The sequence below is a fragment of the Trichomonas vaginalis genome, chromosome IV, assembly GCF_026262505.1.
Source record: "Trichomonas vaginalis G3 chromosome IV, whole genome shotgun sequence".
Classification (NCBI taxonomy): domain Eukaryota; phylum Parabasalia; order Trichomonadida; family Trichomonadidae; genus Trichomonas; species Trichomonas vaginalis.
Genome location: NC_067206.1, coordinates 16411472 through 16437051, shown reverse-complemented (window position 1 = coordinate 16437051; position 25580 = coordinate 16411472). Strand labels below are relative to the sequence as shown.

Here is a 25580-nt window from a genome sequence, read left to right as displayed (position 1 = left end):
AGGACCCAAAAATATAATTTAGGGTAGATGGTTAGATCTAACCTGTTTTCTACCCTCTTTTCTAACCTCTTGAATTTTCATGACTTCTTCGTAAATGTTTTGTCAAGACTTCTTCGTAATGAGTGTAAAGGACCCAAAAATAATGTTTAGGTGAAGAGGTTAGATCTCACCTGTTTTTTCACCCTCTTTTTTTCACCTCTTGAATTTTCATGAATTTTCCCGAAATAAAAAATAAAGTTAGTTTTATTTTTTTTTTTTTTTTATTTTGTATAAAAGATATGATTTCAACAATCGCACAACAGCAATACAAACAACAGCACCAAACTCTTTAGTCATGAATCCACATCTATGTTAGTAGAGATGAAAAGCTTCATTCCTTCTTCATATACTTTTGAAACAGAAATCCAGAAGATAAAGCAAGAACTTTTAACATGTAATTTAGACTGTAGTGCGAAAGATGAAACAAATGAACAGTATCTTTATGAAATGCAGGACCTCATCGACCATTTACCCAAACTACCTGAAATCAACAACAAAAACTCACTATTCCTGAATTCGATGAAATTGAAGTCAAAGCAACTGACTCAGTAGAAATAAAGAAGTTCATACGAAAGGTAAACTATGAGTTTCTAGGATTTCATTGCAACCATAAGGTTATGGACAAAAGATTGCGACATGGTATATAAGAATGTTCTCTGACATATAATAATCTGAAGAATTTAAGACCTACGACAACTTTTGTTTCGTTAGTTGCTGAATGTGTATGGCAGATAAGAGATAAAGATAGAAGAGGAAAAGTATGGAACAAACAAATAAGACCCGCTATGTTTTTGAGATGAAGAGAGCAATTGACGCTTTAGTTGTTTTAGCTGGTTTTATTTCAGAATATAACGCAAAAATGAACCCGCAATGTTCTAAATGTAAAGCAGCAATGAGGAAATATAACTACTCCGTCAAAGAGATAGAACGTATGAGAAACGACTATGCAGACTTAAAGAAAGAAGCAGAAAAACCAGCAGAAGATAAAATGGACATGTTAGAATTTCTGAACAAAAACTATCCAACAGCAGAAGATTTCCTTCTATCTGACGTCAAGAAGAAATATAAAGAAACCTTCGGTATCGTTAAAACATTCGATGTACTAAAAGAAGAAATAGAGGCTACAAAACTGTTTAAAGTCTCACGAATTCATAACGTTTACCATGTAAAACGCTTATAAAATAACTGGGGTAGAAAAGAGGTGAGAAAACAGGTGAGATCTCACATGCTAACATAAAATATATTTTTGCTATCTTAAGGAAATTCACGAAAATTCATGAGTTTTGTGTGTTTTAGACCATGTTAGAAAACAGGTTAGAAAACAGGTTAGATCTAACCATCTACCCTAAATTATATTTTTGGGTCCTTTACACTCATTACGAAGAAGTCTTGACAAAACATTTACGAAGAAGTCATGAAAATTCAAGAGGTTAGAAAACGTGTTAGAAAAGAGGTTAGATCTAACATGCTAACATAAAATATATTTTTGCTGAATTCCGTATGAAAATTCATGAGTTTTGTGTGTTTTAGACCATGTTAGAAAAGAGGTGAGAAAACAGGTTAGATCTAACCATCTACCCTAAAATATATTTTTGGTCATTTACGATGAAGTCTTGACAAAAACTATCCAACAGCAGAAGATTTCCTTCTATCTGACGTCAAGAAGAAATATAAAGAAACTTTCGGCATTGTTAAAACATTCGATGTACTAAAAGAAGAAATAGAAGCTACAAAACTGTTTAGGATTTCAAATATACATCGTACAATTCATGTAAAACGCTTGTGAAATAACCGGGGTAGAAAACAGGTGAGATCTCACCACTTCACCTAAACATTATTTTTGTCTGATTTACGCTCATTACGATGAAGAAGTCTTGACAAAACATATACGTTCATGTTTGACAAAACATTTACGAAGAAGTCTTGACAAAACATATACGTTCATGTTTGACAAAACATTTACGAAGAAGTCTTGACAAAACATGTACGAAGAAGTCTTGACAAAACATGTACGATGAAATCATGAAAATTCATGAGGTGAGAAAAGAGGTGAGAAAACAGGTGAGATCTAACCTTCTACCCTAAACATTATTTTTGCTGAATTCAGCAACAAAATTCTGAGTAAAATGGCATATGCTTGCTTCCCTCGGAAAACCGAGAGAAGAGATTCCGTATGAAAACAGTGAAGAACAGCGAGTAAGTAAAAAAACTTAGTCGCCAAAACTCTATGAAAATCGTGAAGCACAGCGAGTAGGTAAGAAACCTTAGTCGCCAAAACTCTATGAAAACAGTGAAGAACAGCGAGACCGTTTTTTTTCTGGGTCGCCAAAACTCTATGAAAATCATGAATTTCCTTAAGATAGAAAAAATAAAGTTAGTTTTATTTTTATTTATTTTTTTATTTTGTATGTAAAGACAGATATGTCAACAACAGAGAACACAACAACTGCTATCGTTCATGAAGCCATAAATGAAGAATATGAGTACATACAGTTTAACAAACAGTTACGTCTCATTCGTTCGGTCAAAGACGATATGTACCAAATGCAAAGTATTTTGACAGCATGTTTTGCTCCAGATACCAAACATACAGACGATTGGTTCAAAAACCAAAGCACACAAGAACTTTTGAGCGAAGCACAGCGAGACCGACTTCCTTCGGGGTCGCCTAAAACACATGAAAATCGTAAAAATTTGCCAAATGGTTTGAGAGGTTGGTATGTACATAGACTTTTAGTAAATGCAGTTGCAATGTGGGCTTCTCCTCGTTATGCATGGCATGTTTACAGACTTCTTGACGAAATTCATAGACAAGAACGTGAAGAGCTAGAGAACAAGCTTGAAGCAAAAGATGAAGTCATTGAAGCAAAAGACAAAAGCATTCAGAAAAGAATACCACGTTCGGTACCAAAAGGAAAGGAAAAGAACTATAAGTATATGATTTATACTGAAGAGATGGAAAATGAAGAAGATAAAGATATGGTTATGTTGCATTTAGTCAGAAGAAACAACAAAAGCTTTTACGACCTTGCTAAGATTTACAAATCTGACAGAAATTGGTTCTATCGCGAAAACTTACCGATTTCAATGACACCGAATGAAGATGTGAAACAAATAGTTCAAGATACGTTACCTCAAACACACTATGATATGAAAGGTTGTACAATACTTACCTTCAAGAAGAAGACTTACCGCTACTGAAGGAAAAATAACAGAGTATTTTGACAACTTCAAACAAGTAGAGTAATGAACCATTTATTTTTCAAGCTTGACTTTTTACAATTTGAACTTTGTTTGCGTAGATATGAATTCTGAAAGAAGTATGAGGGTCTTGTATGACTTTATACTTCTCCCATAGTTCATGTCTGTCAAACTTACCTGCCATGGACTCTTTCATAAGTTCCATGAAATCGTCTTCGGACAATCCGGGGAAAAGTATAATGTCAGTAAGTAGTATCTTTTAACATCCTTACTTAAACTCTTTGCTGTCTGTACACATATTACGACTGAGATGTTAAAGTGTCTGAGCTTCTTAAGAATTCGACACATATCTTGTTCTCTATTCTTAAGCAAAGGATGAGAAGCAAAGTCATCTAAGATAAGAAGACACCTATGAGGGTAAGTCTTCCAATCGTAAGATTGCAATTTCTTCGAAATGTATTCTATCTCTTTCTGTTTGTTTCTGAAGTGTTTCTTCTCTAATATTCTCTGCATTTCCTCATTTGGGTCTTTAAACTTAGAATTTATATACTCATTTATAGCATTATACTTCAAAACTCTTCTTTGGTACTTCTTTATCCAATCTAACAACTCAGAGTCTTTTATACATACTAACTTAGACTTCTTTATAATATCTTTGAACGAATTGACGGTTTGGTCAAATTGACCAGAAGTACTACAAATGACTACTAACTCATAGAATGGGTTCTTCTCATCTAGTTCTTGTTGTTGTGCAGCCATTTTAAGATAAGTGAAAGTCTTACCCGACCCAGGTGGTGCAATTAGACCTGTTATACCATTCTGAGCAAATAAGAACTTGTCATGTATAGGCTTTATCTGAGCATTTTCTAACTTCCTCTTGTTCTTGTTTAAAACATTCTCAAATTTCTTGTCAATGTCAGCAAACTTTTTTTCTAACATATTTTTAGAAAAATTAAAATTTTTATCTTTTAGAAAATGTCTAGCGATTTCGCTATCTATATTCGAGACAAGCTTTTCGACAGCAAAACATCTGTCGACCATAAAATCTTACATAGTGTAAACAAGAAAGGGGAATTTGTTCTAAAGTTCTGTTTCTGGGAATATGACAAGAACCATAAAACATTAAGCAGAGAAGTCTTAAAATTTGTCAATGACAGACTTGTTGACAGAGATGACGCCTCTTGGAGAGATGAGGTCCAACAAAACTTCTTAGAATGCAAAGAAGACACATGCGCTGTTCTTGAAGATGAAATAGAAAACAGAATAGAAGAGCTATTAAAGGACAAAGAACTTTTACATAAATATAGTTGCGCCAAATTTGACATAACTCCACCAGAAAAGAAGAAGAAAGAAAAGAAAGAAAAGAAAGTAGAAGAGAAGAAAGAATCTGAACCAGTTCCAGAGAAAAAGAAATTTGACATGTAAAAATAAAATTTTATTTTTAGAACATTTCTGGGTCAATGTCAATGTTCTCTTCCTCTTTAGGAGTAAACACTGGCTTAGACTCTAAAATCTTTTTACCCAATTTACCTTGAACTTCTACAACTTTAGACTCATAATATTCATAGTCGTCTGCTTTCTTTGGTTCATAAGGTATAACAAGTTTGTATGCTTTGCCTTCTTTAAGGTTTGAAAACATTCTGTCAAAACTTTCTTTGACTGCTAACAAACCTTCTATGTCTAAGTCTTCAAATTTCGCACCATTTTTAGTCACAATAGCAAACTTAACTGGTTCGATGTTCCAAACTTTGCTGAATGAAGACTTTTCAAAATGGTAGAAGTAAACATTCAAATATGTGAATGGGTCTAGTTCTTCTTTAAGTCCTGACATGTACTTGTTTACTGAGATGAATTTTGCCATCTTTTCTATCGGATAAAAAAATATTTTTTTAAAATTTACTCATAAAAATTTTTCTTTGTATATACACCTTTCTGTACGTCTAAAAGACTTTTGACATTTGCCAAGAATGTTCGTTTAGAAGCTGTCATATAACCAATATTCTTGACAATATTGTTTTACGAATCGTACAATGACCTTTCATCTAAACACTCAAAGTCAGTTCATCTATGAACAGTTCATATACACTCTTGTTTGCTTCTAACAATGTTTGTCTCTCTTCGGTATGTGGAATTTGTCTTGGATTGAACTTTGAAATATCTAATGTCATAAAATATGAGAACAAGTGGTTGTAAAAGTCAGATGTCAAAGTTTCTGCTAAGTCGTCAAAATATTCTGTATCTTGCATATGAGAATCTGACGTTCTGACAACTACATATCTTCTGTCAGAACTTTCTTACTTCATCGGAACAGCATTGTTTGAAACCATAATGAAGTTTGCAACATTTTCACAAACTCTTTGGTCTTTATACTTTCTTTCAACAACTCCAACTTTGTCTGTTATAAGACTCTTCAAAGCATCTGAGTTCAAAAACTTTTGTTGTATCTATACTTTGAAGTTCATTGCAAACTATAAGTTTCATATTCTCTATTGAGGAGTTAAATTTACCGCAGATGTTTTCTAAGTTTGTCATATTCGGATTCGAATAACCTTCTAACAGTTTGCACAAATATCTGTAAAGAATGTGTTCTTACCAGTTCCTTGTTTTCCAATTATAATGAGAGCAGTTTCATTTTTAGCACTTGGATGTTGTAAGATGTTTGCAAACCAACATAAGATATACTCATAGACTCTTTTGTTTCCATTGCATATAATTTCTTTGACATGGTCTAACCAAGCTTCTATAATATTTTCTTTCCATTCTACTTGTTCATATTTATATCCAGTGAAGATAGAATAGAAGTTTGGAGAAGGTGTATAGAACTTTATACCTCGAACTGAAAAATCTTCTAACTTTGACAATAAGATATCCCAAGCATCTAACATCTTCATGCCAACTTGTACGACTTTTATTTTCTTAAGTTTCTGTCTACATTCTTGTTCTGAAACTATTGTTGCTCTTGGTTTGTTAAAGACAACATCCTATTCTTTCATGACATAACATTCTGGGCAGAGTCAACATAAATGACTAAACGTTTCAAATTCTCGACTGCTTTGTTATAGTCTCTAAATGGACACATATTTCTGAATGCTTGGAAGTCATAAAAATCTGAAACATCTATTCTGTACATTTTTATAAAAATAAAAAAAAATATTTTTTTATTCTTGACTTTGTTGTTGCATTTGTTGCATTTGTTGTTCTTGAGCTATTTGTTGTTGAAGTTGTTCTTGTAATACAATACTTTCACCTTGCATCTTCCAATTCGAAACTTTCTGCCGTCATTGACAAATACATAGGACATAAAAGTTTTACAGGAACAAAGTTTGCGTCAACTAATGTCAACGTTATACTTGCCAAAGTGTTTGAGTTCACTAAGGTTGAAATTCTGCATTCGAATGAACAATAGGCAAACCAGCAGAGAAAGTATTGTTTATACGCATAAGTATTTTGGTCATAATAGTTTCTGTCGACATTCGAATAACACTTTGAACCTAAGTTTGAAACAATATATAAGATTGGTGTGCTTAATGTCAATGGAATAGACATTCCTTGTATGACACCTTTTCCTGTTATAGGAAACTGTTGGTAGTAAAAACCAGAAATAAGTTTTGTATTATAGCTCATATCGTTTATAGTAAACTCAGTCGGACATCCAAACATAATGAAACCTGCTCTAGTTTGCAGCACATGTTACACCCGTACTTAAAGTATTAAATAAGTCAACAAAACCTGTTGGTGGTATATCTGAGTAAGTATCTTCAAAGGAGTATTTTTTACCATTCACAACAATAAAGTCTTCTGGTGTCAAAAGAGCAAAACAGGCTTTAGTCGTCATTGTGTTTAAGGTTAGTTTACAATATCGTCCTTGAGGACTTGTAAGTTTGTTGTTATAGAATTATATGACTCAGGGTTTTTAGTCGTAATAGTATAAAACCATTATATCTTCTGCCATTTACTTAGCAAATAAATTTTAATGAAATGTTGTGGTCGTCAAATATTTTTATGACGTCTGGGAAACTATACTTTAAGTTCAACGTTTCACCTCCTTTCATAACGTATATCTTGTCAATGACATTATATGAAACACCACAGCAACTAATGTCGGGTTCTATTTCTTTGATGTTTATATCGTCTGCCTCTGTCAAAAGTTTCAATAGTTCTTTCAAGACTTCATGAGGTGCAATGACATATGAGTTCACTTTTACAGGGTTGTGTTCGACCAAGTTTAACATTATACCTAAAGCTTGACAAATCTTCTCCTGAGTTTGAAGTTTGTCTTTCAGTTGTTGGTAGTCGTTTCGAATATCTGCAACAGAACTTAAGTCTCTGCTAACTTCAGGATATGTTGGTTGTTCTTTTTACAGGAACAATTGTTATACCATCTTCGTCTTCGTATGGTTTCCCCACTTCAACATCTCTGTCTTTGACATTGACAACAACACTTTGACTGTTTGTTTGAGTTGGTGAATTTAACTTCACATCTGCCACCGCCATTAAACCTTTTGAAACACTCACGCTTCTATTTTTTCGGAAATGACATTTTACTTAGAATAAAAAGATGGACGTATTCGAGTATCTCTTCGAATTGAAGCAGAACAAAGTTTACACACACAAACAATACAAATACATTGACAGAATAGTTCTTTATACAAACAATGGTAAATGTTATAGAATAGCAGTCTTGCTGAACCTAAATATTTTCATAAAGCAAAGAAAGTTGGTATAAACTGAATGGTGAAAGTTCTTGAAGCAGACAAAAATATAACTTCAAAACTTACAGATATTTCTAAAGGTAAGTTTATCTTACAATATTATGTCAAAACTGGCGTACTGTCAATATTTGACGGAGAGAAGTCAGTTCAAGAACAACTTACTGACCTGCTGCCAAAATCTGCTCGATGGAAGCTGTCGTTATGCCAATCTGAGGAGCCCCAGCAGGTTTTCATCGAACGAATCTTCAAAAGAGCATCTTCCGTGAAAAGTGCTATTGGTTTTTGTAAACTTCTTTGCTCTCAGTTCATCTGGACCGTCTCTGTCACCAGTATATGTATTTGTACAGTACCAACAGTTGAAATAGCCACCCATAAAGTCTTCTGAGTCAGCAAATGGAATGCCAAGCCAAAAGTTTGAACGGTCTCCATTTGTATATTGAGTTTTTTGACCTCCTGTATGAGTCCATACTTTCACATATGGCATAATAGAACTTTGCATTTCAGGGTTAATGGTTGTTGTGAAGTTGTTGTTAAAGTTCATAGCATCTAATGTCAAGTTGTATGACCTCATATCCTCAACTGTAGAATATTTCTTCTCTTGGATAATATTTGCCATCTATGTTTATATGATATTTAATACCGGGGTTGTAGAAACAAGAATAGTCATTTATAGTTCGTCTGAACAGTACAAACATAGTATCTGCATGTTTCATTGCAGTTGTTAAAGCAATATCTTGTTCTTGCACCTGGTCAGCACTTTGGTTTCCAACTTTCACCTGCAAAGTCTTTGACAATATTTGGTGTATAGGGAACATAAGTGGAACTGCAATATATTTGGCAGCTAAAGCATTGAAATATCTGGTCCAACATATAGACTGCAAGTCTGCTTTCTATTCTCTTGCATTCAAACTTTCGCATGTAACTTAACTGGTCCAAGCATCTCCAGCAGCATTGAAATAATAGTTTACTTCATGTTGAGGTTTGAGAAACCAAAGTCTAAGTCAACTTTGTCTTTGCAAAATTCGGCGAATGACGTTTGATTTGTTCCCTTTACGTCTGTAATAGTGAATGGGTCTTGTGTTGGTGCAATGACTAAGTTATTTTTTGCTTGGAGTAAGTTCGATAGAAATTTTTCCTGCCCAGTTTGGCAAGTATCTTAAAAACCTGAAGATGAGGAAAGAGACAAAGGAACTCTAAGTTTCAGTTTTACTTTATGGCAGCAGTTCCATCTGAACCAGAAAGTTAACATAAACTCCTGGAACGTTAGGTCAAGTCTTCTTATTTTCTCAATAGTTGCATACTGGTCTGTTTGTTTCTCTAGCTTGTGGTTGTACTGAGTTCTCAAAGCGAACCATTCATAGTTTGCCCATGTTACTGTTTGAACTAAGTCAGAGTTAGAATATATCTTATATCCCATGAAAACTTCTGGAGCATATTGGTATCCGACATAGAAAATTCCATTGCAACCTTTCTTGTCAGACAACTTGGCAGAAGGTTATTTCAATGTCTTGTTCCACGATATAAGAATGAGTTGTCAATAGAAAAATATGAAACCTGTCGCAAGCAATATCTACTGTGTGTTGAAGAACCTTCTCCAAACTCACCTACTTTCCATAAGAAACAGCAGTTGTATATTCGTAAGTTCCAGGAACTATTCTGACCTTCTAATGGCATTGTCGCATTCGTTATACCATTCGGAAACATTTCCGTTCATGGCATCCAAAACTGTTGGCGTTATATTCTGAGCGGCGTACATTTCATATGGGTAAAAATATAGAATAGTTGGATTTATATATCATAATAGAACCCACTCGTACCAAGCTTTACTTTCTTCCTGACTGAGTTTTTAACTCTTCTTTTTCCTTCATTGCCACTACTTTCACTAGATGAAGTTACTTCTTCACTATTTTCACTTTGTTCTACTCTTCTCTTCTTCTTTGGTGTCGCTTTTGTAACTTGCCCTCTGCTTCAAGTTGTTGCATCTTTGCCTCATGTTCACCTAGTGTGTTGTAAATTCCCATGTCCTTTTTGCCTTTGGGCTCTGGTCGCCCATCTCAGTAACCTATATCCTAGAAAGAATTTTGTCATAGTTTGTATTTGAGTCTTCGCGTATTGTTTGCATGACTCTTTCCTGAGTTTCCGGTTCAAGCTCTTCAAACAGAGCTTGTCCATATGGAATAAGCTCGTTTCCAAAATATGTTTTTGTAGCCCATTCTGGTTTTCTTTCCATGTTACCAATAATATCTTTTGTGAATGGAAAGCTTTTACCCAATGTTTCAGTCTTGCGTCATTTATTTCTGTAGTTGGTTTTATTTTGTCAAGGAACATGTTTTTCAATACTAACATTTCATTTGGTACTGTCCATTTGAGTTTTCTTAAATATTCATCCCTTCTCAGTTCATTGTCTGCAAAGTAAGTTTTTATGACATTTTGTAAACTTTCGTTTGCAAGGTCATGTACAATAGGTTCTCTTCCTTCTATCTCCCTAACTTTCTTTCTAAACTCTTCACCAAATATACCATCTCTATGGTTCTGTGTAGTTCTTTGAGATAAATGTTCTAGAACGTCAGGTGTTATATTTCCATCAGCCATGTTCATTTCATACTGGTCCAAAATATCTGCATGTTTCATATCTTTCAATGGCATTAAAGCCGCGCTGAAAATACCAGCTATATCTGGTTCACCATTCACTTCCATTGCGTCTACAACTTCTTGGAATTGTGGTTGTAAGTTTATGAACCACCTATCCGGATTAGCTTTATGACCCCATCTCATTGTAGTTCCATAGTCTGCAGAAACAAAAGTAGGTTTGTTTCCATATTGGTTAGGTTCTGAATGAACTTTAAAACAATGTTTCATTTCTATATGTTTTGGTGAAATTTAACCTTTTATTTTCACCGAGTTCAGCCAAAGATTGAACGTTATATGGTCGTAAGTAAAAAGGATTGTTGTATTTGCGTACACTTTCTTTCAGTTCTTCCATTCTATGCTGAATATTTTCATCTGATGTTGGAGTCTTTTGTATGTCGGCGAACATTTTTCGATATTCTTCTACTATGTCAGCTGAATTTTTCTTAGACTCTTGGAAAGATTCCATATTCCCCGCATACACTTGTTGAGGGTCAAGATTTTTCGTCGCTGTTCCAAATCTTCATCTAGTTCTGTGAAGTTAGTTTCCAAAGGAGGGACTTGTTCGTTTCCTTCAGGCTCTTCTAGCTGTTGTTGCTGAACTATTTCTTCCATGTCTGGTTGTATCTGAACTTCTTCCTGTGGAGTTTCTTGTACCTCATCTGCTGGCATTTCATATATTCCGAGACCGTTTTTAACAAGTTCCCTATTTAAGCCATCCGCATTCATAACCCTTTCTTCTTTCGTTCCGTCTCTATTTTTTACGCGTTTCATGAAGAGAGTTGAATTATCATTTAGCTCTGACACCAAATATCTCGGAGTAAATTCATTCATGTCATTTGGATGATATGCTATTAAATCATATCCCTTAGCGAGCTTGTATTTTCCAGGTTTGAAATTATATCCCATTTGGTGCTGAACCATAAAGCTAAATAGGTTCGGGTCAGTATTTCCTTCCTTGAACTTTCTAATAGCTTCTTTATATCTGTCACTAAAGTCAAGAGTATCTGGGTAACCATAGTCTTCCTTAAGCATTTTTAAGAATTCTTGGTTTCCTTGTTCTCTACTTCTTTTATGTCCTTGCTCTGTTTGTGATTGTTGCTGTGCAGTGTTTTGAACTGTTGGTTGTGGTGCAGTGTTTTGAACTGTTGGTTGTGGTGCTGGATTTTGAACTGTTGGTTGTGGTGCAGTGTTTTGAACTGTTGGTTGTGGTGCTGGATTTTGAACTGTTGGTTGTTGTGTTGGTTTTGGTGCATGCCTGTGTCTGTGTCCATGTGACGATGTAAATGTTTTAGGTAGTCCTGGTGCAGGTGCTTCTCTTGGAGGGTTTGGTGGTATATAAGTTCCACCAGCTGGCACATATGTTCCATCTGCAGCATAATGTCCTACCTGACTTTTCGTTTTTAAGAAAGCATTTACTAGGTCTGTTTTAGTCTGTTGTAACTCTTTTTCTTGACTTTCCACAACAGTTGCTCTAACGGCGTCATAGGCACTTTGAACTGCCTGTCTCGTTGCTGCATCTGTTATTTTCGTCATATTTTGTGCTACTTCTCTTAACTCGTTGTCGAAACCTTCAGACTTCAGTTTCTTTCCAGATGAGAAGTCGTTCACTAGTTTCACCTTACTATGAAGAGCTTCGAAGGCGTTCTTAAAGTCAGCATTCATTAAAGCTTCATTTGAACTGTCTTCATCCGCTTGTATTTTTGTCCTTATTGACCCTATAAGTTGGGCTGCTTTGGCGTTGGCTTGGGCATCTAACCAGTCATTATTAGCTTTTATATATTCTGCGCTTTTCATTGCCTTTTGCATGGCTGCGTCGTTATTTTTACTTTCTTGTGCTAAGTTTTCATACTGTACAGTTTGGTTTTGCAACTGTAAAAGTTTTTCTGCCTTTACATTTGCTTCAACTTCTTTTTTATACTCATCGCTATCCATATATGTCTTCAGGGCTTTTTGTTTTATTTCTTCATCTTTCAGTACTTTATATTGAGTAGTATGGTTTTTCAAATTTATAACATCTTGTTCCATTTTTGCTACTTCTGCTGCTTTTTCTGACACTTTTTTCGCATATTCTCTGTACTTAGTTCTTTCAGTTGTTCTTCTTTCTTCTTTTTCTCTACGTTTAACTCATTGAGTTTCTTTGTGTGTCTGTCATATTCTAGTTTCTTTTCGTTTTCACTTATTTGTTTCTGTATGTCTATGTTTGACTTTTGACATCTGTTATTTGATTTTTGAGTGAACTCAAATTCATTTGACTTTGAGGGTTATAAGCTGTTCCGTCTGCAGCTCCACCATAGCCTGCCATTTTCGCTAAAAGTGCCGCTCTTAAACCTCCACTCTGTGCACCAATAACTCGGTTTAAAAGCATAGGGTTGCTTGACATTTGTTGCAACATAGTGGGGTCATTCATCATTTGTTGTTGCAACTGTTGTTGTGGTGTCAGTTTTACTATTGGATGTTTCAATGCTCCCTTCCTCTTACGTATATTCTTACGTAGCTTACGTGGCATTTTAAGTGAAGTTAAAAAGCGGTTTTTGACAGATGTTTATATGACACTTTTTGTTCAGCACAAAAAACTACTCGGTCAAAGTGTTGTCAGTTTTGTAAAATAACCGTCCTATCTCATTCTATAAGGGGGAAAGGCTTCTCAAAGTATACTTCCTTGGAACGCCCGTAACTTTTCCTGTAGCGACGATAGACCCTTATTTGTCCGGACAAAGTTATACTATTTTGAGTGCTCTACAAAAAAGTCAACGGCTGGTCGGCTGGGGTTCGGTCCTCCTCTTGGGTCTTGGGCAAAATTTCTTAGGGGCTAGAAGGGGCGCAGCCCCTGGAAGCCCCACTACCTTTTTTTTTTTAAAGTAGATAATATGAATATCTATAGGCTATATATCAACATATGAGTTTTTGGTTTGACCAATACTATACTAATGTGATCAAATTAATCTGATTTCTTAGATTTTCATTTGAAGCATTTGCAGTAGTAGGGGTACCTTTATATATTAACATATTAAAAAAATTGCGCTCCGATTCGCAGTTTCTTCATGATTTTGAGATTGCATTAGATTTCGCGATGCAGAAAAAAATCACTTTAGATTCCCGTCAAACTCTAAGTATAAGCATGTCTCTATATGTAGAAACTGTCTGCGCTATTTATTTCCCGGCTCAAAAAACCACGGTGTCTGTGTGAGGAAAATACCCATTTTAGGACCCTGGGTAGGGGGTCATGAAAATTTTCCAAGAGTTGGAAATATAGGGTAATTTGACTTTATTCATAATTTGCATCCTTACGAAGTAAAGTAGCAAATACCTTAATACAATTTAATATTAATAATAAAATATCGTTATTGTCATAATTTTCCAATCTTTTGCTGCATCGTTTTAATCTTAGTCAGATGAAGAGCTACTGCTGCTACTGCTACTAGACTTTTTACTATTATTCTTGGCATTTTCGTACGCCTGCTTCGAATACGTCGTCGCCGCAGTAACAGCTGTTGAAACAGCATATCCTACTGCCTGATGTATTTCTTTTTCGTTGTCTTGAATAGCATCTCCGGCTACTTCTGCTGCATCTCCTAAGCAATCACCACAGCATTTGATGCATTTGCAGCATCCATGGCAATAATAGCAAACAATGCAAATAATGATTAGGAAAATAAGAAGGATTACGCCTACAACAATGAGGGTAATAATAATTGCTTTGTCCATTTTATAAAATGAAATCAATTACAACTATTCAATTTTTCAGAACTTTAACGTTTATGAAAAAGAAATTTCCAACATATTTTCGTCTGAATGTTATTAATTTTATTTCCAATATTTTGAAAATAATTTCTTTTATTCAATTTTGAGAGAAAGTTGAAAAAGTATTTTTTCCCTAGAGTTGAATAGTTTACACCTCTCAAATGGCGCAACTGCCTCCAAAAATAAATTCATAGAAATTAGTTATGCTCATATCGTTGGCAATTCGGGACTCCTTACTGATTTTGAGCTACTCCAAGATAGATAGAACTCAATAAAGATATGATGTTGATTAATTTTTGATTTGGATAAACAATTTCAATAAAAAAAGTCTGGATAATTCTTTTAATTCAAAGGCTCATATTTTTTTGACTTCGAATCTCAACTTTTGTTATTAAATAAAAATATTTTTTTCTAACAAAAATATCAATTTAGATACTTAAGCTTTTTGCTCTTAAGTAATATAATAAGCCAAGTAGATAAATAAAAAAATTATAAATTACCAAGAGAAAAGTACCTTTTTTATTTTTTCGCTCTATTTATAGTTACCAAGATTCCATATCAGTGTATGGTGAAGCAGAGTTCTTATTAATTAATGATTTCCGGTGATGTTTTAGAGTGATAGTTTTCCGGTGAAAAAAATTAAGGGTAATTGAAAATTTGAATTGCTCTGAAAATTGAAAAGTCAAATTTCTAATTCACTTTTCACTAAGATCAGAATTTATTTTTCAAATCAGAATGTCGTTTAATCCCCCTGGGAGTCTATCACGTTTTATTTGGGAGGCAATTGCACCATTATATATAATAGATTTGATTAAAAAAACAATATTAAAACCAGATAGTTTTCCTTTAAGGGCATCAAAAATTCTTTGATGTGTGTAAACTCTCAATTTGTTGGATGCCATGTTCTTAAAAGGGGTAAAAATAGTATGTTGTAAAAGTGTACTCCCGATTTACATGATTGTAGGTCAAATATGAGAGTATATATTTTCTTAATATATTATTTCCAAAGAGAACTTTTTGCATTGTTGAAGGACTGCTTGATATAATACATAGAGATGTTAGAGTGATATAATTACATTTGATTTTTGAGTTATGCAATGGTAAAATAATTAGAATATAAGTAAATTCGCAAGTCAAATAAAGAAATATATTTATGGAGGGCAAACAATTACATGTTCTTCGCAGGACCCCTCCCCACAGTCCCTGGAACACGTGTAAACAAGAATCGGACCAATGTCCATATCGAAGTTTTGCGGAGCAAGATAATTGATGAAAACAGGAATAACCTCGAACTCGAAGCAACGATCGGCGCCACACTTGGGGCATTTTGGTACTTCGATTGTCATCTGATCCTGTAAAAGAGGTTCACCGCCAAAACAGTAACGGAGAACTTGATCCGGCTCTCTAGAGATACGTTCATTGTATTCGATTAAGATTGGATCAACATCTTTTCTGTCTTCTTCGCCAGCGAATTCTGATGCTGATCCCATTGAATCGTTGGATGATGCCATGATGAATTTCTGGTCTGGATCGAGTTGGGCTTCTGGTTCAAGATCGATATCGACATAATATGCTGGAAAAACGCCATCTTCGTATTTCTGCTTTTTGACATTCTTGCCACCTTTTCCTTTTCCTTTAGCTGGTGGTTCAAAAGAATCGAATGAGCTGATAGCAGCCATTAAATCATCCTTTGAAGCAGCGCCAATTTCAACCTTTGGTTTTTCTGGCTCTGGTGTAGGTGTTGCTAAAACGCAATCATCTTCGACTGCTTTTGCTTTTTGACGATAACATTTTGCTGTAAGTCCACATTTTGGACAAATGTATAAGTAAAGGGTCCTATCATAGCCTGGAGAAACCGGACAGACCGCACTTGTAAGTAAAGCTAATTTTTTACCGCATTTATCACATTTTAATTTGTTAACATCTTTTGGTTCACCGGCAATCCAGTGAGGGATGCCTCCCATTTTTGTTGAAGTTTGATCGTAAGGAATCTCAACTCTATCATCGAGGATTCCTATGTATACAGGTTTCTCCATTTTTTCGGCCACAAAGGCTCGACCAGAGGCGGGTGGACGATAGGAAAAATCGAATATCTAATAAAATACCATGAGAAAACTAATCCTATATATTACATGAAATAGCATTATCAGAAAATCTAATAAAATAATAATATGTCCATTTTTGAAATTTACATTTTTGAAATTTCATTGTTGTGGAGGTTATGTGACATTCTATATTATAGAAGATCCGCAGCCAATAGATTATTAATTAAATGATTTAAGAAAGCCATAACTAGTGTTCTGCAAACTGGTTGAGAAAACAAAAAGTCTAGTCTGTTACGGGCGCGTACGAGTGTTAAATTGAGAGAAAAGTGTCAAAAAAGTGGATTTTTTTTCGAAAATAAAAAACTAACCAGTTTGCAGTATGCATTTTAATTTAAATAATGTGTCTTAAGAGTCACTCGAAAATAAAGCTTTATTCAAATAAATAAATAAAAGTAAATTCAAACACAAAATAAAATTAAAAATTAACCTATGTTCATCATTGGGAAATTCTTAAACCACTCCATGAAGTCATTGATATCAATATTATAGTTAATATTATTAGCAATTGTGTAATATCGATATAATTTTTGTCCAAGCATTTGTGTATTTGAGTAAATACACATATTTCCAAATGTCGAACGAGGATAGGATCCATCCGTCTGGATTGGAAGTAGTTCAACGGCTATTATATCTTTTCCGCCAAGAAATGCGTTATAAAAAGCACCTCCGTGTGGTCCAATGATTATTTTAGCACTGGCAAATAATTCTCTGAGTTGCGATAACTGTCTGTAGTCATCTTTATTAAATATAATCACATTTTCACTTCCATAGATTTCTGATAGTGGTCCTTTAAGGTCCACGAGGTTCGAGATAATTCTTTCGCCTTTTCCGCCATAAACTCCTCCTCTCGGCATTATAATAATTTTATTTCTTTGTAAATTAGGAATATCCATTAAATCAGTAAACCAATCGAAGTACCATGGGTGTACAACTCTAACAACAGCAGCAAGAATCAATCTTTTGGCGGAAACAACAGTTTTTTGATTTTTTCCATTAATTTGGCCAATAAATCCCATTTGGTCCTGCATTTGATGTACCAATGAACCAGAAGCTTCTGTATATATCGTAACGTTGTTTGGCTTGAGGCCAGTTGTAATAAGAGAAATTGCGTTATGTGGTTGAGCATTATCAAAGAAATGTTGGTACATATTAATATAATGGCCAGCATTAACGATAACTGTTCCATCAATCTCTGGTTTTGAGACTCTTTCTGGCCAATTACAATAATTCAAATGATGAGATGAATTTGACTTCTTACATGTATCGGAACATGACGTACGTGCTTTTCCATTCCTAATATCCCATGAAACACTAACATGCCATTCTCTAGTATCTTTAAAAGAAATAATATGTTCATTATTCTTCCAGAAAAGATATTCTAGCTGTGGAACAAGTCCATGTGGCTTATCTAAGCCTGCAGGAGGTAAAAATAGGAAATTTTCGTCCATAAATCCTGATGAAAATCTTAATATGTAAAATCTGTGACCAGCATTATCGGCATGATGATAGGATTTGATTCCTGAATAGTTGTGTGGAACTTTAATCCCATAATAAACTTCCAAATCATGAACATCACTAGGAAAGCTATTAAAATTAATTTTGAAGTCCATTTTTTCAAGAATTCTATCGATTGCTTCTTTATTTGAATGTACATCATCGAAATTTATGTATTTCTTTTGTCTTTCTAAAATAATTCGATTTCTTTCTGTTGGCCAGTTCCAATCCGCAGGAATTATTATTGATTCTATTTTAGTGTCATTATGCTTAAAAGCTTCATTAATAGGAGTTATTTTTGTGTCATTTTGTCTGATAGTTCCATTAAAAGGAACATTATTAGCAAAATCAAAGTTAAATCTAGTGTTATTATACGGAAGTTTCGTAGCTTCTTTAATTGTTATTATTTGTAGATCAGGCGCTGCTATAATAGTTGCATATCCTCCACACAAAATGTAAATTATTAATGGAATTACGATTATGGAGGCAATTACGATAACAATAATAAGGTTTTTCTTTAATAAATTTTGTTCTTGTTTTGCTTCAAGTGGTTTTTCTTTTCTCTTTGGCATATTTGTAGCAAAGCAACAACAAATTTAATAAAAATAAGTTTGAAAATGAAAGAAAATAAAATTATAAAAATTTTAATTCATATAAGGAGAATATTAAGGGTGCACACGAGAGGATCATGTAAACTTCAGAATTTAGAACCTTATTTTTAGGCATTATCTTGGCTACCTATTTAGGCTCGAAAAGCAAAAAATATCAAAAAATACAACTTGAGTCCATTATGACCCTTTCATGGCGGTAGTTTTTATCCGCTAGTATTTTCCCTTTGAATCTCTTTACAATTCGAAATCAAATTCAAACCTCAGTAGAAGAAAGGAAGAATCGACTTACTACGGTTGTAATACGAATAAATACATATATTTAATTATTTTTATTTACATAATAATTGTTTGAAGCTCATATTCCAACAAATTTTTAAATAAAAACATTAAAATGTTGAAAATGTTCATATATTTTAATAGGGTTTTGGCACTTTATTGAGGAATTACTACATACATAGTCGAACTGAACTTGATATTTTGAAATTTAAATTATTTATCAAAATTAAAATTTAACTTGAAATTTATAATTATTTAGTCATATTTTGCATAATTCTAAGTAGATTTTGTAAAAAATCAAGAAAGAAAAATTTTATCGTGCTTTATTTTTTCTTTTTTATAATAATACATATTATTATATAATTAACATATTCATAATGTTTCACCCTTTCAAAAATATAATCCTCCTCCTCTCAAATAAACGTACATACGGGTGGCCTCTTTTTTCAAAAAATTAAAATTTGAAATTTTGGGCTCAAATATTAGAGATTTTTTCAACCTTCAACGATATATGTTGTCTATATCAGACCTCCTTTCTTTTTGATACTTAACATTGTTCCTAAATCTTAGCCATTAAGGCTGTTCTGAAAATATTTTTTTTTCGAAAAAATTCGAAAAAAATTCTTAAAATTCAAAAATCCCTTAATTCCTGAGGATTAGGGTTGTTAGATTCCCGACGATAGGTGTCTTGGAAGATTTGCCTGGTGTCATCATAGTGTCTTTAAATCAAAAATTTTATTTTGGAGTTAGTTTTATTGATTTTTCAATAAAAAACATTTCTAAAACAAGAAAATAAAAAGATAAAATATTTATATTTTATATAAGGATCTTATATAATTAAAATAAATATCATTTTATTTTTTTCATTGGTGTCTGTCAAACCATAATATACTATTCAAAAATTCAATGTGTCTTGCGGTTTCAAAAGACACCTTCAAATTGAACGATAGCACAGACACTATTGAATTTTACCCATTTTATTTAGTTTTTACCCTTTTTATTTTTAAGAATTAATGACTGAAACAGCCGTTTTGCTATGACCTCAATCACTTTTATTTATTATTTTAAATATTATTTAATTTTATTATTTGAATAGGCCAACTTATATTTGAGAAGCTCAATTTGAGACCACTTAATACATTGAAATATCATAAATATTGAAATATTAAAAAGTGTATTTCAAAATATTGAAATTATAAAAATTTATAATACTGAAATTGAGACAAATTAATAAATTCAATGTGTTTTTTTTTTGAAATAACTCTCAAATATTATTTTTTTGTTTATTTAATGATGAATAAATATGATTGCTTTAGTCAATCATAAAAACTAATTTAAGTTTAAAATAATGAAAGGATAATTTGATCGTTTTTTAAAATACAATTATTTTTGATGATTTGCAAGAATCTTTGAAAAGAATATAATATAGGTTCTATTTTTGTAAAATTTATCCAAATCATGTATTACATAAATTACGATTAAAACGATGAAAGAACCAAAAAGTGTGTTTTGTATTTTGTTGTTGCGTGTTGGATGCGGGATCCTATTATTTCCGAAATCCACAAAAAATTTGGAAATTTAATTTCCGAAATCGAAATTATATTAATGTTTTTAATATTCTTATATCAAAAGGATTAAAGTTCATTAAGAGAAAAACAATTCTTCTTCTTCAATCTATTGGCGCATTTATTTCTACACGCCAATAAGGAAGGGAAAATTTTTCAGACACCATGGTGTCTTCAAAACGCTAATTTTTGATATTTTTAATAATCCTCAGTGAGGATTTTGGAAAAAAGTTTTTACATGAACATGTGTATATTATATGAAGTATATTGATAAGGTAAAAATCAAATTTTATTGCATATTCATCGAGAAAATAAACTAACGAATCCCTCAAAATTGAGAGGGTAATCCTCCTCTCAAATAAACGTACATACGGGTACACCCTTAATTTTGATCATCTTAAAAATCACTCGGCTTTTAGATGATATTTCTAAAATAAATCAAAATTTGTTTAAGTTTACTATTGTTGTTAATGATTTTATAGTCTGAAACCTAACTTATCAGTTTCTTATCATTTCAATATTTGATTTCTTTGGTAAATTGAAATTGAATCATTAAACTCATACTAATGTGGACATGTGAAGGATTTCACGAACTATCGAATACCAAAAAAAGAAATTTAAAAAATAATATAATTTATAATTTATCAAAACATAAAGTAGAAACAAATAATTGATGGGATCATATTAATTTATGAGAGACGTCTTATTATTCAATATTAATTTAAATAGTGTAATTGTCAATGGGTTCAATTGTTATAGACTTCTTAAATTCATTTGTAACGCGTTTTTCTTCAATGCAGTATATATTTCTTTTGTTAATTCGAGGGTAGTCTGAAGCGGATGGATCATCGACAAAATACTTATGATTATACTTGCACATTCTTTTGACAGACATCCTCAATACATAATGGCACTTATGCTCGGTGTTAAGTGACATAATATCATATTCTTGAGTATCACAAACATAATTAACTCTTAATGTAGTATTTTCGGATTTATCATCTGTGCATGGAACATCTGAAGTTAATTTTTGTGAAAAGCAAGCCTTTTTTGGTTTGTATGTGTAATTATAATCTGATTTGAAGTCGATATCACCAATTTTGAAGTGATCTTTGCATGTCAAGAGATTCTTACCAGCTATGTCCGCATAAACGCAATATGGTTTTTTAATTTTAAGTATTTCAGAAAATTCTTTTGGTTTCTTGTACTGGCGAGTAATATCTTCTATGGCACATAAGTGTCCAGGATACTCGAAGAATGTTGCATATCTTGGAAACTTCTCCAATTGCTGAATAAAAATTATTTCTAGTGTAGAATTAGTGTAATAACTCTTCATTATTTTTTTAGCGTGACAGAAATTTTATGTTTGCAAAAAAATGAATTTGATGTTTAACGTAGAACCACCTTTTTAAGTAATGCTGAGATTTATAACTTGAATTGGCCGAATTGCATGAAAAAAATATTGGCCAAATTAAAAATTAGATTTTTTCGGGATTTGTTATTATAATTTTTATTTACTAAGAGTATCATCGCTAATTCCACTTGATTCCAATTCCTTCGGGGAAAATAAATTTGTTACCCTACGTTCCCAACTTCTGGAAAACGGTTTTTCACCCTTATGATCAGTTTCAGACACTTTGGGAGTCTCCCAAACTTTGATATTTTGCATTATGATAGAGAAACGTGTCTAGTTTAACGCACAGTTGTTTTAAAGGCAAATGATGATATCACATGAAATTATCAAATTATCAAATTTTGAAGTACCAGTTCAAAGGGTTAATTAGATCCTACACAGATGTGCGATAGTGAAACATATGTGTTCTTGATTTGAGAAGTCCTACTGATAGAGGTATGAATCTCACAGCTTTGTGTGAGTGTGTCTGACACTTGTATAGAGTGGAATATGCGCCGACATATTTATTTAATAACATGTAGTTGATAATTATGAAAAAATAGAATTTGATGCGAATGATATTGAAAGTTGTTTTGTAATTTGATATTTTTCTTATATGTGTTAATTAGTAAATGGCTTGTTTGTTGTGATCGTACTGTAAAAAATGAAAGGTATTTTAAATTAAAAAAATGAGATTTTGATATATCTCTAGAATTAAGAATTTATTATGTATTTGACTTTTATATAACTATGTGTAAAGGATCTCGATGTCTATATGCTTTAAATAAAATTAAATAAAATGAGATAAAAAATTAAAATGGACAAGAAGATATATGGAAATGTAATTTGTATTGTGTTGGTTGTTGGCAAAATGATTTTAATACAGATTTAAGGATTTGGAATGGATTTGAAATTAAATGATTTTAATTCAAGGAGTAATAAGATTTTGAACTGGTTTTTATTTTGAAAATGTAAACTCCTTCCAAAAATATGTATTAGAAAGATCAATTTTAAACTTTTTGAAAGAATTGTTTTTTTGTTGAGTGATTTTCTCTCATTTGATAATATATTTAAGTTGGCGTATCTTACGCCCTTCCAAATATTTCTTAAAAATTTAAATTTGTCTCATCTCCTACTCTTAATTTAAAAAAATTTCAAAATCCATAATAGTAAACATTTCTTATTTTTATTTAAATCTGAAAAAAATAAATTTAAACAATTTCTCTACACACGACGGTTTCGGCGGTTTTCAGAATGGTTGACAACTGAATTCATCAGGATAATGTCGGTTGGGGTGCCCTTCTTGGCCTCCTGAATACTCACCAAGATACCCCCAGCTCCCGCAAAACACCTCCCATAGGTGAGCATTAACTGATGAAGTTATTGACAACTTTATCTGATTTTTTTCTTTGTTTTTTTGTTAAGATTTCTTAACCAAAGACTCGAAAACAAAACTTCGCTTCAAGTTGCTGTCTTCCCAGTTACTCTGTCGCAATCTTTTGTCTGATTGCGTGCAAAGTTCTGCTCCTTTGAGACTTTGCCCGACAGATGCATCTGGGAGACAGCACCCAAGCAGCTTATCGCTTCAAGTTGCTGTCTTCCCAGTTACTCTGTCGCAATCTTTTGTCTGATTGCGTGCAAAGTTCTGCTCCATGAATTATCAAATATGTGCCATTTCAGGAGAGATAACAAGCTCATGCCTCCTGGAATGGCGGATTGTTCAACAATCTTCTTCTGATTGCAGAACTTTCAACCGACAAGAGGTGCATATGCACATCTTTTAGGTTGCAATCTGTGATCCCAGGAGACATAACAAGCTCATGCCTCCTGGAATGGCGGATTGTTCAACAATCTTCTTCTGATTGCAGAACTTTCAAACGACCTCACGAAGAAATTCTAATCGATATCCTTTTCTATTGACTTATATTTGTGAATCATGACGTTAAAATCTTACGTTAAAATCCCACCGGACCAGCAGCGTCTCATTTTCGCCGGCAAGCAACTCGAAGATGGCAACACACTCCAGGATTACTCCATCCAGAAGGATTCTACACTCCACCTCGTTCTTCGTCTTCGTGGTGGTGGCAAGGAAGCTTATGAACCATCTCTTCGTATTCTTGCCGAAAAGACAAACGTTAAGCGTTCTGTCTGCCGCAAGTGCTATGCCCGCCTTTCCGAGCGTGCTCAACAATGCCGCCACAAACAATGCGGCCATTGCAAGTCCATCCGTCCAAAGAAGGCTGGTAAGGAGTAAATTGCTTCGTTTATAATAAATTTTACAGATTTATCTTCGATTTGAAATGTATTTGTTTTTTAATTACAAATAGCAATTAAGGAAAAAAAATCAAAATCCATATCAAAGAAAACATTATTCAAAATGAAAAGATATCATTGACTTAAATATTTTCCATGTGAAAGTAAATAATTTAGTCAGAAGATTGTAGTGTATTTTTAGAATAAAATATTCATAAAAAAATATATGTAAAGAAGAAAGTTTTAGTAATTTGAATTTCACTGGGTTACTAATGAACTAGTAGATCTTTAATAATTTGGTTAAAATTTTTTAAAATGAAGTTTGATATCTAATTAAATTCTGTGTGTTAGTATATTTTAAAATTGGTGCGCTCAGAAATCTTTAGTCATCAAATTCAGACGGGGAAAGAAAGATTTCATCAGCGCGTTTAAAGATACATACTTTAACCTATTATGGCTCTGTCAAACCGTTTGTTTTGTGTCTAACAAACATCAAAATGGGGAATCTTTTGGACGAAGGTGCAGTCCCTTTTAGAATAAAAATGATGATTTGGCCTGATTTAAGTCATAATTATTGTGTAATAATGCTTATTTCATGAATTTTGAGCAATATTAAAAAATGTCACTTTTTGGAACACCATTTTGAATTCACGACTAAAAGCTCTTGCAGATCGAAACAGAAAAAATATAGAGAAAACCATGAATGAAACACATGGCAAATTCGTATCTAATATCCAGCAACAAAGTATTGAACAAAAGAATCGAGAATTAAAGGAACAAGAAGAATTTGAAAAGAGGCAAAAGGTTCTTGAATTTAAAAAAGCCCAAGAAGTTATCGCAGTTGAAAATGATGCCGAAATTGATGAAAAAATTAATAAGCAATTAACAGATAGCTGGTCATTAGTCGTTACAAGATTCCAAAGACAGTTCGAAGAATCAAAAGATCTTAGAATTGATCTTGCAGGACCAGAAGTTTACGAAGAACAAGAAAATGATGATCATCGCGTAAAGTTCTTGAAAGGAATATTCAAAGAATGGCGTTATAGATTGAATGAACTTCCAGATGAAGAACTAGCTCAGAAAAGAGATGAGTTATGCAATATGTGGTATTGTTTATTTGCATTACAGCCAGTGTTTGATGGTCTAAACAATAGAACATTAAGCACAGAATTAACAGTTAATATTGAAAGAATCGTTGATGCATTGAAGAAAACAGATTTTAGTAAAGCCTACGGTGCATACAATGATTTAGCCATTGGAAATAATGTATGGCCAATAGGTGTTACTCAATATTCAATTCATTGGAAATTTTCAATGGATCTTATGGATTCCAAAAATGTTCTTCATATTTTTAATAGTGAAGCTGGTAGAAATGCTGTCTTATCTCTACGGAGATTCATTAATATATACAAGCAGATTCATAATCCTGAAAATGCGAATAAACCTATATCAATAATTTAATAAATTTACCAAAATAAATATCACTAGTTTTTGGTTCATTTTTTGTGTGGTGACTAGATTCATGAAATATAACAATAAACTCACTGCTTTAATGAGAA

General features: G+C 33.0%; 12 protein-coding genes and 2 pseudogenes across 14 annotated transcripts, besides 2 other annotated features; 5 read left to right on the top strand and 9 right to left on the bottom strand.

Moving 5' to 3' along the window:
• Window positions 1-10784: part of a mobile genetic element that runs on past the window's edge.
• TVAGG3_0105940 (organellar and viral DNA polymerase type B) lies at window positions 887-1219 on the top strand (the record flags this gene model as incomplete). Its single annotated transcript, XM_051222953.1, has 1 exon — window positions 887-1219. A coding segment is annotated over one exon (333 nt), but the record flags the coding sequence as incomplete, so codon positions are not given.
• Window positions 2575-3196, top strand: TVAGG3_0105930 (KilA, N-terminal/APSES-type HTH, DNA-binding family; the record flags this gene model as incomplete). Its single annotated transcript, XM_051222952.1, has 1 exon — window positions 2575-3196. A coding segment is annotated over one exon (622 nt), but the record flags the coding sequence as incomplete, so codon positions are not given.
• On the bottom strand, window positions 3672-4179 carry TVAGG3_0105920 (P-loop containing nucleoside triphosphate hydrolases family; the record flags this gene model as incomplete). Its single annotated transcript, XM_051222951.1, has 1 exon — window positions 3672-4179. A coding segment is annotated over one exon (508 nt), but the record flags the coding sequence as incomplete, so codon positions are not given.
• TVAGG3_0105910 (uncharacterized protein) lies at window positions 4216-4665 on the top strand (the record flags this gene model as incomplete). The annotated part of the gene is made up of 1 exon (XM_051222950.1): window positions 4216-4665. One exon carries the CDS (start codon window positions 4216-4218, stop codon window positions 4663-4665), a length of 450 nt encoding a protein of 149 aa, XP_051107936.1.
• Window positions 4682-5101, bottom strand: TVAGG3_0105900 (protein of unknown function, DUF4108 family; the record flags this gene model as incomplete). The annotated part of the gene is made up of 1 exon (XM_051222949.1): window positions 4682-5101. The coding sequence occupies one exon, from the start codon at window positions 5099-5101 to the stop codon at window positions 4682-4684; it is 420 nt and encodes a 139-aa protein (XP_051107935.1).
• On the bottom strand, window positions 7197-7734 carry TVAGG3_0105890 (annotated as a pseudogene). The gene has a single exon. A coding segment is annotated over exon 1 (538 nt).
• Window positions 10785-10896: 112 nt separating the features above from the next.
• On the bottom strand, window positions 10897-12515 carry TVAGG3_0105870 (annotated as a pseudogene). The gene has a single exon. A coding segment is annotated over exon 1 (1619 nt).
• Window positions 12516-12777: 262 nt separating this feature from the next.
• TVAGG3_0105860 (protein of unknown function, DUF4106 family) lies at window positions 12778-13089 on the bottom strand (the record flags this gene model as incomplete). The annotated part of the gene is made up of 1 exon (XM_051222948.1): window positions 12778-13089. The coding sequence occupies one exon, from the start codon at window positions 13087-13089 to the stop codon at window positions 12778-12780; it is 312 nt and encodes a 103-aa protein (XP_051107934.1).
• Window positions 13090-13967: 878 nt separating this feature from the next.
• On the bottom strand, window positions 13968-14288 carry TVAGG3_0105850 (uncharacterized protein; the record flags this gene model as incomplete). Its single annotated transcript, XM_001299740.1, has 1 exon — window positions 13968-14288. The coding sequence occupies one exon, from the start codon at window positions 14286-14288 to the stop codon at window positions 13968-13970; it is 321 nt and encodes a 106-aa protein (XP_001299741.1).
• A 1161-nt stretch (window positions 14289-15449) lies between these two features.
• TVAGG3_0105840 (positive regulation of hematopoietic stem cell proliferation) lies at window positions 15450-16369 on the bottom strand (the record flags this gene model as incomplete). The annotated part of the gene is made up of 1 exon (XM_001299741.1): window positions 15476-16360. The coding sequence occupies one exon, from the start codon at window positions 16358-16360 to the stop codon at window positions 15476-15478; it is 885 nt and encodes a 294-aa protein (XP_001299742.1).
• A 482-nt stretch (window positions 16370-16851) lies between these two features.
• On the bottom strand, window positions 16852-18495 carry TVAGG3_0105830 (protein of unknown function, DUF563 family; the record flags this gene model as incomplete). Its single annotated transcript, XM_001299742.1, has 1 exon — window positions 16852-18495. The coding sequence occupies one exon, from the start codon at window positions 18493-18495 to the stop codon at window positions 16852-16854; it is 1644 nt and encodes a 547-aa protein (XP_001299743.1).
• A 97-nt stretch (window positions 18496-18592) lies between these two features.
• Window positions 18593-19468: a mobile genetic element.
• A 1541-nt stretch (window positions 19469-21009) lies between these two features.
• Window positions 21010-21711, bottom strand: TVAGG3_0105810 (uncharacterized protein; the record flags this gene model as incomplete). Its single annotated transcript, XM_001299743.1, has 1 exon — window positions 21097-21711. The coding sequence occupies one exon, from the start codon at window positions 21709-21711 to the stop codon at window positions 21097-21099; it is 615 nt and encodes a 204-aa protein (XP_001299744.1).
• Window positions 21712-23032: 1321 nt separating this feature from the next.
• Window positions 23033-24069, top strand: TVAGG3_0105800 (structural constituent of ribosome; the record flags this gene model as incomplete). The annotated part of the gene is made up of 1 exon (XM_051222947.1): window positions 23705-24022. One exon carries the CDS (start codon window positions 23705-23707, stop codon window positions 24020-24022), a length of 318 nt encoding a protein of 105 aa, XP_051107933.1.
• Window positions 24070-24662: 593 nt separating this feature from the next.
• TVAGG3_0105790 (nuclear retention of unspliced pre-mRNA at the site of transcription) lies at window positions 24663-25565 on the top strand (the record flags this gene model as incomplete). Its single annotated transcript, XM_001292585.2, has 1 exon — window positions 24721-25482. One exon carries the CDS (start codon window positions 24721-24723, stop codon window positions 25480-25482), a length of 762 nt encoding a protein of 253 aa, XP_001292586.2.
• Window positions 25566-25580: the final 15 nt, after the last annotated feature.